The sequence below is a fragment of the Neolamprologus multifasciatus genome, chromosome 17 (assembly GCF_963576455.1).
Source record: "Neolamprologus multifasciatus chromosome 17, fNeoMul1.2, whole genome shotgun sequence".
Classification (NCBI taxonomy): Eukaryota; Metazoa; Chordata; class Actinopteri; order Cichliformes; family Cichlidae; genus Neolamprologus; species Neolamprologus multifasciatus.
Genome location: NC_140455.1, coordinates 34,011,645 through 34,023,806, shown reverse-complemented (window position 1 = coordinate 34,023,806; position 12,162 = coordinate 34,011,645). Strand labels below are relative to the sequence as shown.

The following is a 12,162-nucleotide window of genomic DNA, read 5'->3' as shown; positions in this document are numbered from 1 at the left end:
TATTGGTGTCAATATCAGTTGGGCTCTGGTGAACTGGGAGCTTGGGTTTTGAGAAATATGGGAGCATATATTTAATGTTTTTTACAGCTAAGGAATAAAGCAGTGGACTAAAAACATTTGTGTAGTGGTATGCTAAGAATAGTAAAAGTTGCATTCGGGGACTATAAAGTGGTGAAAGGGTGGTAGGATGGCGACTAAGGGATAAAGAGAAAAATAAACTGTAGGAGGAAGGAATGCAGTTTTTACTCTGCCTGCCACTGATGGACTCAGGAGGACACGAGTGCCTCAGTTCTGCTGTGCCTGAAGGACAACTGAAGCTGTTTATTGCTAAATGACTTCTCTTGCCCACCTTTATCCCCCTTTCTCCGTCTCATTTTCTCTCTCCCTCTCTCTTTCTGTGGGATGGTTTGCCACATCAGCTGTTCTCAGACCACACTGAAATGACCCCTCAAGGAAATGTAATCCTCGTTTTGTGTGTGTGTGTTTGGACGTACACGCGCACACACGCAAAATGCTTATGTGCTGTTTCACACATGGATTGTATTCTGCAAGTTCAACTTACACTGCCCTCTGTTGTCATTTTATTCAACTTTATAATAAAAGCCATAATATACACACACACACACTCATCTAATCTATCAGCAACCAGCTAGTGACTTGCTGCACCTTGTAAAGAGAATGTTTGACGGGCAAATATGGCTTATGTTTAAAGGCAGCATGTATTTTTTAATTTTTATTTTTTAAACACTTGCCTACTTTATTTAACAACCCAAAAAGATTTATTTATTTATTTATTTATTTATTCCGCCTAAGTTGGCCTCTCTGCAACATTACGCAGTGAGGCTACCTTTGCTAGCTAGCATGATTATGTTACATTTTTAAAACTATATAGCAATGCTACTTTTTATTAACCTGCGTGGTTATGCTGCATTTCCAAAACTATATATGCAGCTACTTTTTATCATTGTATCGAGCATGGTTGTGTTACACCTCCAGCTGCACACTGAGGCTACTTTTTGCTAGCTAGCATGATTAGGCTACACCTTTTAAACTATATAGCGCAGCTACCTTTTACTAGCTACCATGGTTATGCTACACCTATATGTAATATGAACTTGAACTCTCCTCAGTGCCTGTTCTTTGCTAGAGCTGATTGACTACAAAGGAACATATAATGAATAAAATTTTATATAATAACTCTGTTATTTTTGTCACATTAAGAGCTAGCTACTTAAAGAAGGGGTTAGGGTTTCCTTATGACACCATAGCTTTTGACCATTAGCCGAAATTAATAAAATAAGATCAATGTTATGAGTCAGAACGTCAATGGAAACAGTAAAATAATCACTTCTTATTATGTAGCCTTTTTTTGAGCACATGACAATATTTGAAAGTCCATTTAGAGCTTTGCAGGCTTATGGATCTCTTGAGTTTTGGTTTTACTTGCAGCTTTATAAAACCACCTTTTCTATCATCGAATTTTAAAACTGGATTTATTTAGTTGAGATGTGGCACAGGAAATCTTTAAAGGATATAATACATGACATGAAGACCTTGGTGATAAGTACGTGCACAACAAATTTGACCCATTCAAGCCTGATCTCCCTTTCTAAGAACCTCATTTGTAATCAGCCTTTTACTTTGCCTGCAAGGTTGGAGCTGCAAAAGTTTTGTTATGGCAATATTAGTTGGGTTGCCCATTTCTTTATTTACAGTTTAAAAATGACTTAGGCTTTGTGTGAGCTGTGAAATAGGCTCTGGCAAACACTCAAAATTGCTAAAAGCTGCAGCACTTTATAAAAAAATATTCTGAAAGACTAAACGGAAAATTTCAGACCCTTTCACTGTGCGCTGTGATACACAGATGCTCGGGCCAAATAGCTGCGAAACATCAATGTGAATCAAACGGCATTAGTTTTCTCAATGAGGGATCAATTTCACGGCTTGTCGAGCAAATTACAGCGAAATATGACAAATATTCCTGTAATAAAATATCTGCTTGATCTCCTTATCTTGTGCTTTTATTCCCTTTCCCCTGTACTTTGTTGTTATCTAGTCACTTCAGGTTCACAGGACTTTTATCCACTTGCCAGTCTGACCTTCGCACTCCTTTTTCCCGGTTCCTTGTGATGATTTATACATAGTGTTTGAAGGCTGTTTTGTTCTTGCATTCATTTTCTTGGGGAGTAAGCGAAATGCATAAGTACCAACAAACGTATTAAAGACCAACTACTTAAAGGTACTTTTACTGTTGCTTTATGAGCCTTGGGCCATTTTGACTGTGTGCTTTTTCTTCTATTCCTCAGGACAACTATACATTTGCTCAGCCAGGCATCCAGAAAAAAGTCAAGGCCCTAGAGGAGCTAGTCAGCAGGATTGATGGTGAGTCATCTGCCTGGCTTCCATCCGTCCATTCATTCACTCACCCATCCATAAAGTACTTTCTGTTCACTGCTCTTCTGTTCCGATTTAATTTCTACTTACCTGGTCTTGATTTTCTTAAGTTCTTTTCCTTTCCATTGCTTCCTATATTACCCACCTTTTTTATATTTAACATTTTCATGTAAAACACAAAAAATACATAGAGTGTGTGTTCCACAATCATTCTATTTTTCTTTGTAAAAGTCAGCATATAAAGGACTGATCGAGCGCGCCACAATGACATTTTTGAAGCCTTATCATTAGCATTATAGCCTGGACCTGATCATTTTTCAGAGTGAGGGTAAGATGTTATCTCAGTTAGCAAGTTACAGCCACAGACTGGACATAAACACCTGCTAATTAAAAAAAACAAAAACAAAACATACATTATGATAATTGAATTCACCAACACCAAAGCACAAACTTATGGGACCATCTGGACCTCACAGTAAGCCATCTTTATTCTGGTACCAAGCTTGTAAACATCCTGTTTTCAAGCTCGAGGCCAGCCTTTTAACATTAGGAACCAGCCTCGAGGGGCCATTGGAGGAACTGCAGTTTCTTGCATTCAAGTGTTGGCTTCATTGTTCAGCTCCAGAAGTTTCTGCTTGGGGAAAATGGAGGGAGAATATGAAGAAAATGTTGTTTATTATGTGTTTTCATCTGTTTTTCTTGTTTGTTTGCTTTTGGAAATGTATTGTTCTTATCTAGAAGCCGTTTCCAGTCCAGCCAGGGAAATCCTAACTTTGTATATTTATGTACATTTTATATATTAAGCCTATTGAGTATATTGGCTTCTGCATTCCCCCTCTAATAACATTAACCAAGTCATTAACTTCAAGTACCCTAGTAGGACTTTACTGTATGCATATAAATATCTGCTTGTTGCAGAGAGGAGGTGGAAGTGGGAGTAATTGGACTGATTTGACACTCTGCAAGGCACCGCAAATGTAAAATGAATAAAGAGAGAAAGCAAAAATAACTCAGCATGCCCTTAATGAGCCCACCCCCCAACTTCGAGTTAACACTTAAACTCTTTGTTTTTAAAAAAAATGTATGTGTTAGAACTGTATATATTACACACCAGCCAGTTACATTTGCTTTCACACCTTAATTCTTCCAGGCTTATCGTCACTTTCTAATGACATGACATGAGAATTATCTCTCGCTAATTTTCATTCCACTCGGCAGTCTGGAAACGCGTACGTGCTAGTGACTAATAGCACAAACTAGAGGCCTGCTGAGGCCTGGAAGTTAATGTATGCACACCGAGTGTACTCATACGCAGCTCAGTGACATTTCACACACGCTCTCAACTCCGTGTTAATTAGCAAAGCTACTTTTCCCTCTCTGGTCCCATTGTCTTTTCCATTTTGTCCAAACAGTACACATGTCACCTGGTTTGAAATAGTTTTCCATCCAAACTTTGTCACTTTGTCACATTGTGCAAAACAAGGGCTTATCAAAGCAGGCTTTTGTACAATGGTCATGTTCCCGGCTAACCTTGGTGCCGTCCCACCGCCCTGTCACCCGCTCTGTCAGCCACAGGGAGGGGAGGACTCATCCTCTGCATCCAAATGGATGGAGAGTGTGTGTTTGTGCGCACGTGTTTGTGTGTGCGCGGGAATGTGAATGTCAGAAAAAGTTAGCGAGCAAATGCAGGCCTGTCTGTTTGCATGTGTGGTTGTGACAGAAGAGGTCCGTTGAAGAGCATGCACGTACGACGGTTGGCGTGTGTTTAAAAAAAAATTGTGCTTACACTTGTGTTTGTGTGTGCGTTTGAGTGAAATACACAGACACACACACGGGAAGGGAAAAAAAAAGAAGAAAAGTCCTCCACCTCATCCGCAGTCCGCTTCACCCCACCACCACCCCACAACAGCGACGACATAAAAAAAATGACTCGACATCTTTACTGTATCTTTTTCCATAAGTGCCCTGTCATCATAGTGGGGGCAGAGAAATTTTATACCTCGCTAGGTTGACATTACCAGCTCTAATGAGATCACAGATAGCTTTTATCTTGTGTTACGGGATTGTTTTTCGCCCTGCTGTTGACATACCATCTGTTTTGGGAACAATAGCCTCTCATCGTTTCCAAAATGACCTATCAGCGCTTATCAGATGCAGGTTTATCCAGAGTGGTGTGTATTTTGATAGTGGGGTGGGGTCTTGTCTTATCCTAGCCCAGTGGTTCCCAAACTTTTTTTGCTAGGCCCCCCTTTGTTTTACAAGAAAAATGTTCCCATGTGCAAAAAGGGCTTTTTTTGTCCCTGCCTTTCAGAATAAAAGCCTCAGATTGCTACATAGTTTGTTTGCTGTCCTCCAGAAGAGGGAAAGGGAACTTAGTTAATACGCAACTGAAGAACATCTTACACAAATATGTTGAAGTAATTCATGTCAGATTTAAAACAAAATATCGTTTCTTTGATTTCATTAGATCTGAAAATGGAAAATGTATTTTTCATTTCAATTCAAGAAGGAACAAGTTTGTTGTTCATGTATTGAATAAATATTAATATAAATATTTTAGAATATTTCTGCAATTAGAAAAAGGTTAGAAACACAAAGCAGAGTTCTCTAAAACAAAAGAAACAAACCTTCATAGTTCATTAGAAGAAGACAAGCCTACATTTGTATGCAGCACTGTTATCGACTTAATCAGCCAGACCTCCTTTTTTAATCTTTTGCACAAAGAGGAGCACAGCTATCCATCCATCCTTTTTCTCTCACTTCTCCTTATGTTAATTAAAATGAAATAATTTGTATTAATGTCAGGTAAGAATAACTTTAAAGCAACACCTCTAAGAAAAAGATTCATTTTAGTGATGGAGATGATTGAAAGTTTTAGCGGATATGGATCTTGCAACTATAATGTTCACTATTAATGCTACTGTGAACTAATATCTTAGTGGGTCCAATGGAGGTTAGATATTGTTCATAACTATATTTCAGACATATTTGAAAAACAATTTCAGTTAATAATTCACATTTTTACTACTCAAAGTGTTTGAAAAACCATGTATTGACATTTAGAGGAATTTGCTGTATGTGGCTAACTCTAGTAGCTGCTAACATTAGCTAGTTCCTCACCAGGAGCCTATGCTAAATGCAGCTGCACTGCTCCCTTTGCGTGGGGTTATGTCAGTTTGCTCTCACATAACTGTCTGCCATTCTTTCTTATTGTGTGTCTTGCTAATTTTAAAACTAATTGCTTTGGCTTCAGAAACATCTGAGGTCAAACAGTTAACTAGTGAGGGCAAGAATAATTAGTTACAGAGAGAACAGTGTTTCATGACTTTCATAAGACAAACTGAGTAAACGGTATGTCGGAATAAAATTACCTTCTCTTCTAAGCAGAAGAAGGTGGTGAAGTGACCAAAAAAAGTGAACTGGCAGTCGCTGAAGGAGAGGCAAGAATACTGTGATCAAACGACTTTTTGTGTGTGTGTGTGTGTGTGCGTACTCTATTCCTGTGAGGTTTGTGTTTAATTACAGTGACACAAATTTAATCCCAGAGAGGAACAAATGGTTCTGGATTTGTGCCAGGAAGCCCCGGCCTGTCCTCAACATTTGGTCGATTTAGCTACGCTAATCTTTGGTGTTCACCCAAAGAAATCCCCAAAAATGTTATTTCAACATCATGACTGCATTCAGTATATTACAGACCTGGACAGACATGGATATTAAAACCACTCAAATAATCTTTTTTGTTCTCCATGCACTTTATTTCTCACTCAGTACAGTATAAGCTCATATTGAACTTGAAGTAGGGAGACCAAAAACAAACTGCAAGCATTTCTTCTTTACTTTGATTCGTGGAGTTGAAAGAGCTGTTGACATCGTTTGTAATCTTTTACTTCGAGACGCCTTCATTTCTCCCTCTGCCTGCCCGTCCCTCGGTCGCTCCTCCTCTGTAATTATCCTACTTTTAATAAGTGACGCTAACTCCCATTAGCCTTGCTTAACGCTAGCACATGTTCCTCCTCAAAAGAACAGCCAGTCTGTCAGCATGTAATGTTTTTCTGATCTCTTTATCGCTCCCTTATCTCCGTCTGTGTATTTGTTACATGCAAGTGCATTAGCGCGAGTTCATCAACATGCAAATTGCTAAAAGGTGAATTTATTTATGCAAATGAGGGGATGTACTTGCAGCATGCGTGCCTGACTTTAGTAGAAAGGCTGGTAGCTGCACTGTGAGACTGTATTGCATAATGATAAGCGAGGAAAGCTGTTCTCATATGTTTGGGGAAAAAAATCTTTAGCTAATTTGGCTTTCTTGTGCGGTAGTTTTGTTTTAGTATTTTATGTTCCCAAGATTTAAGTGTTTTGTTTTTTTAACTGCAGCAGTATGTTTGGCTTCCTTTTGTTTTCCCCGTCGTCAACCAAAGGCCCCCACCTCCCGTTTATTTATTTTTTTTTACGCCTTATGTTCAGGCCAACTGTGATGCCATTTAACCTGATTTTTTTCTTTTTGTTTGCTTGTTTGTTTCATATCTTCCCACACAGTCCTCCACAACCCCCAGATACTATCATTTGCAAGTTTTCTAACATTTTCTTTTTCAAGCAATTCACAGATTTCTTCACCGCAGTCGTTTCAGACCCTTCTTATCCAAAGCCTTACCGCCACGGTGCAAATCTGCTATCTCATTGGTCCCTTGTGTTTTCAACTTTTGAGGGCACAAGGTGGAATTTTTTCATATTACGTGGCCTTTCTTTTATGTCAAATAAAAGGGAAAATAAAAGTCTGCTCTCGCTGTGCTTTGTGCTGATTGAACTTTTTCATTTTATAGAGCCGCGTCGTGCAGGAGAGCGTCAGTGTGTCTGTGTAACAGTTAAACAAATAAAGTGGGATTTGGGGAAGCTAGAGACACACACAACAGTCGAGATGTGTACACACAGCATGTCCGTCTAATTAGTTTACTCCCTGCAGAAGGAACCAAGCCTGCGTCGGAAGTAAATAAATCTTAACTCCTTTATACTTAGGTACAACTTCACTGCATGCCATTTTAAGATGAGATAAGATATGAGATACTTCAAGCCATATTTGGGCAACTATTTTACATTTTTTAATTCTGTTACAGCAGTTAAAGTAATATTTTTAAAAAAAATATTCATCTGTCCTTCTGGCAGCAGAGCTGAATCAGTCTGCTAGAGGAAGTGGGCCAGAGAGTGGTCAGGATTATCTGTGATGGATAACAGTCGTTTCAGTGACCTCCTCTCCACCGCAGCTTTAAGTGTGCCAGTGTCACCTGCTCCAATGCTGCTCCCCACAGCAGACCCAGTCCGCAGCATTTGCTTAACTGTTTTCTTTCCCAGCTTTTTTGTTTGCATCTGTTTGAGCGAATGATGCCACCCGAGCAGAGTTTACTAGTGAGAAGCCCGTCGCTCTTAATTTGAAAGTTCAGTTGATGCCTTTCAGTCCTCTTTGTGTTTTCCTCACTGTCTGGGCAGGTTGCTATTCTGGCAGTTCCTCATATGATTCAGTTATCTCTCTCGCTTTCTATCTCTCTATCCTGGGTCCGCAGTTGGCAACAGTAGCTCAGGGATACTCTAACCAGAACTTGCAGCAGGTAAAGAGTGGGTCATGTACAGCTATGCCAAGCCCACTGAGGCTACAGAGTGGAGCAGGGACTACTTTTGGCAGCTGCAGTCCAAGATGGTGGAGTTGGAGTTAATCCACAGGATGAGAGACTCACTGGAGAGGCAGCTAATTAGATTGCTAAGTTATTTATTTGTCACAAAGTACTTGGCAGCCTTATAAAGGCTTATAAACATAAAAAATTCATGCATCCATCCCTGCTGCTTGGCAGGTACAGACAGTGACAAATGCTGACTAGTCGGCAGGATCGCGGTTATGAAAAATGAAAAGCTACACTGTAAATACGCTAGGTACGCATCAAACAAAAGACGAGCAAATTCAAAATAAAACGGCTGTTTTAGAAAAAATGAAGACGGCAAGAAGCTAAAAGAAAGAAATGAAAGGGGGAGGAGGAGAGGATATACTAAGCAAGGCAGAATTGGCCTCATCAGCAGAATCCGAGGAGCTTCTCACTAGTTACTGTACGACCTCTGACCTTCTACTGACCTTCTACTGTCCGACAGCCACAGGCTACGGTCTGCCGTGGAGAGCAGACCAGCCTGCTCTGTGGCCTCCGTCCTAAACTTTAACCAGCAGTTGGAGGGAAGACAAGACTCATCAGTCAATCAGTGTCTATGAGACATGTCATGCTCAACCTCCCCGAGCCCTTCTAACAACCCTGCCCAGTATGCTGAGCGCTGTGTGCCAGCCAGACGGCTAAAAAGTCACGAGTTTAAGCGTCTCACTTCTGAGGTTTTTTCCCCTCTATCATTTACAGTCCCACCCCACCACGATATCATTTCATGACAAACGACTCCTCCTTTCCACCACTCCCCCACCCCCACCGCGCACCTCTTCCCCTTTGTGTTTGGTGAAGCCGCTAATATTAGGCAGAGCAAGTTCATTAGTGTAATTTAACATTGTCTAAAGTTGTTCCACTCTCTCCCTTTCTGTTTGGCAGCTAGCTCAGATCTGCCACCATGATGCATTTGCCGTTAATGAGCTAGCCTTGTTTATGCTTTTACAGCAGCATGTGATAATTAAACTGCAGAGAGGAGTGTGAAATAATAGCTTTGTGTTTACTTTGCGCCTTTGCTCGTGTGGTGGAGTATGTGCATTTCTGTTAGACATGTACGTAAGCAGAGGAAGACATGTGCCAATCAAGTGCTGGAAATCAACAACGTATGTGGTATCTTGTCTATAAGGTTTTGCCAATTAAAGGTTAAAAGATGAATTTGTGTGTGTGTGTGTGTTTGTGTGCTTGTGCATGCCAGTCAGCCCTGATTAAGAGCCCAGAGTGTCAGGGAAAAGGATGGGATAGTTCCTTGCTAACTGTTTTTTTTCCTTCATAGATTCCCTGACAGCTCTGTAATTACAGCTCTATTATGAAGTGTGTGTGTCTAGGAGAATGAGTGTCATGGGTTTGATGACTGGAACAGGGAGTCGCTGAATATTGAGTGGTATTTTTAATCTTTTGTTATGTAAAGGCGCATTAAACAAACATTTATCAAGAGCAGAGGAAGGAACAAAGGCAGCCATTCTCACAGTCACTCCCTCACGCACGGCAAGCTTTTTTTTTTTTTTTTTAAACAGACGTTTCCGTGTCTCATCCATTTTTCCCTGTGAGCGTCGGTGCCAGCGTGCGGCGCCATGACACTGACACCACAACTGCATATTGAGAACGTGTTGAGATGCCAGATGCAACATATGGTCTGTTTTTTTGTTTGGTGGTTGGAGACATGAGCTGAACCAATTGTAGGAAGAAAGAAAGAAAACACTGTTTTAAGGGTACGAGGAGTCTCCGAGTTGGTGCCTGTTGTTCAGCTGTTTGTCGATGGGAACTGAGCAGCAGTGATGCCACAAGAGTTAAAATAATGGAGGAAATTAGAATCCAGCTTACCTAAAATACAGGTCTGTTTCTTCATTACAGCGGACTTGGAAGTTTCTGCTGCTTTGAGATTGCTTTATAGTACGTCGCCTGCTGTGCTCCTTCACAGAAATACGGCGTAAGCAGCAGCTACTACGATAGGTCCGTTTGGTAGCAATGTACCGTGTAAGCACAGTTTATTGATTGGGGCAAGGATGATGCAATTCAGACACACTGGCACACAAGTTTAAATGCAAAAAACCCACAAAAACACAACTTTGCCCACTACAGCGTGCGCTCTGTGGGGATTTAATGCAGGAGTAAAAATCTTTTAAAGCCTTGGCCTCAGGGCAGCAACCAAAAAGGGAATAAAAAGCTGAGATGTTGTCAGACGGTTCCTATGTTTTCATGATTTTGCATCATTGCTAACTCGGTGCCTCTTTCACTGTATTTACCTGCATGCAGCCAAACTCTGCTCAAACACGATTGGTCGGTGGAACTTAGCGGAATTGCAGATTACAGACGGAAACGCGAGCAAAGAGTTTTGCCTCCTGCCTACAGATACTGTATCTGCACATCTATATGCACATAGAAATATACTGAGTTAACTCTCTAATTGTGCTAGACATCACTGCAGTCACTATTTAAATCTCTGGGAAAACAAAACACAAACACTGATTCAAAAGCTTTGACCATTTCTGTAATTTTCTATCTCTGCAGTAAAATAAACACCACTGATGCAGAGGTCAATCTGATGGTATAAAGCTCAACAGGAAGTTGAACCCCATCTATAGAAATCCACTGAAATGAAACATTTTTGAGGACAAAGTGTCTTTCGACAAGGTTAAGGTCACATTTGACATTTGCGTTATTCAGATTGACTTGGGTTAGAAGTCAGCATAATACATTTTTAATCAGTTCCTGCTCAAAGCAGTCGTGTCAAAGAAATAATTACTACACGCCCTATACGTTACATACATCCATGCCTCGGCTCCTCACCTCTGGATGCCATTGACCTACTTTATATGCATTTCATTCCTCGGCGCAGCGGCCTGCAATTGCTTTAGAGGGTTGTTTAACAATACAATTATACTTCCATTTTTCATCCTGGTTTAGCTTTTCTGAGACAGTTTTGATAGCTCTGTAATTACATCTCTGTTATGAGGGAAAGGCTGTGCGTGTGATAGTGACTGCAGCAGTAATTAACAGAGAAGGGAGTTCTGAAGGAATCTGTCTAGCTACATACTTGTTACTGTCACCTTTACCATAGCTAGAGTATTTTTTTTCTTTGCCGCTCCATCCAGGATCTCTGCTGTTTTGCTTTTGTCTTTACACAGAAAACTGATGGAAAAAGTTCAAATATATTTTTTTATTTTTATTATTTTGTCAGAATCTGTGCACCGCCACATGCAGCAGTACGAGGTGGAGTACCTGCAGTTTGCCTTTCGCTGGATGAACAACCTCCTGATGAGAGAGTTGCCATTACGATGCACAATCAGACTGTGGGACACCTACCAGGTACAACCGCACGCACAACAAAGTTACTGTTATTCTGCTTTCTTTTTGTTTTCACTTTATTTGTATGCGTTTGGTTTGCAAGTTTTCAAAAACTTGATAATCTCTTACTGTTTTGATATCAATTACATCTCAGCCAGAGCAGTATGATGCACCATTATATCGACGTTCTTCTTTTAACATTACAGATTTTCTCCATGGTGTTCTTGATTATACAGGGCTGGTTGTACAGCTTTACTTTGCTGCTCGGGCCCACCGCACAGTCTTGCTAGTAAAAGTTTACACTTCAGTTTGACAGAGGGGTGTTATTTGTTCGTGACATAGAAATGTTTAAAAGTGGGAATAATAAACATTCCTGAAGCATCTGGCGAAGAAATCTCCATGTGTGAGACAAAAGTTTTACCTGAGTTAACTTATGGCTCAATTTTTATTTTATGCATGAGTGCCACAGTTAAAGCTTGATGTCAGACTGTGAGAGACAATCTTAATCTCCTTCAAACAAATCTTGACTTTTTTTTGTGACATTTACACTGAGCTTATAAGGCAGCTTGTAGAGTCAGAGACACATTTTTAACCTTGATCGGAATGGTTGAAAACCCCCATAATACCTCCTTATATGTGTATGTACATCTATATGTATTTCGAATCCACAGATGTAAATTAGCACAATGCACATTTATTAAAGAAAGGCCTTAAAAAGTCTAAAATTGGCTTAAATTTACATAAGATTTGTAAAATTTTCACAATCACCAGACTATTGTTACTATATCTTATATAG

At 40.2% G+C, this 12,162-nt stretch overlaps 1 protein-coding gene across 3 annotated transcripts in view; it reads left to right on the top strand.

The window, feature by feature from the left end:
• tbc1d22a (TBC1 domain family, member 22a) overlaps nucleotides 1–12,162 on the top strand; it is a 174,182-nt gene that overhangs the window by 109,744 nt on the left and 52,276 nt on the right. For all 3 annotated transcript variants that reach the window (XM_085137751.1, XM_085137752.1, XM_085137750.1), the window contains 2 exons: nucleotides 2,307–2,382; nucleotides 11,260–11,387. In XM_085137751.1, coding sequence (XP_084993877.1) covers nucleotides 2,307–2,382; nucleotides 11,260–11,387 — 204 coding nt within the window. The remainder of the gene's footprint in view (nucleotides 1–2,306; nucleotides 2,383–11,259; nucleotides 11,388–12,162) is intronic.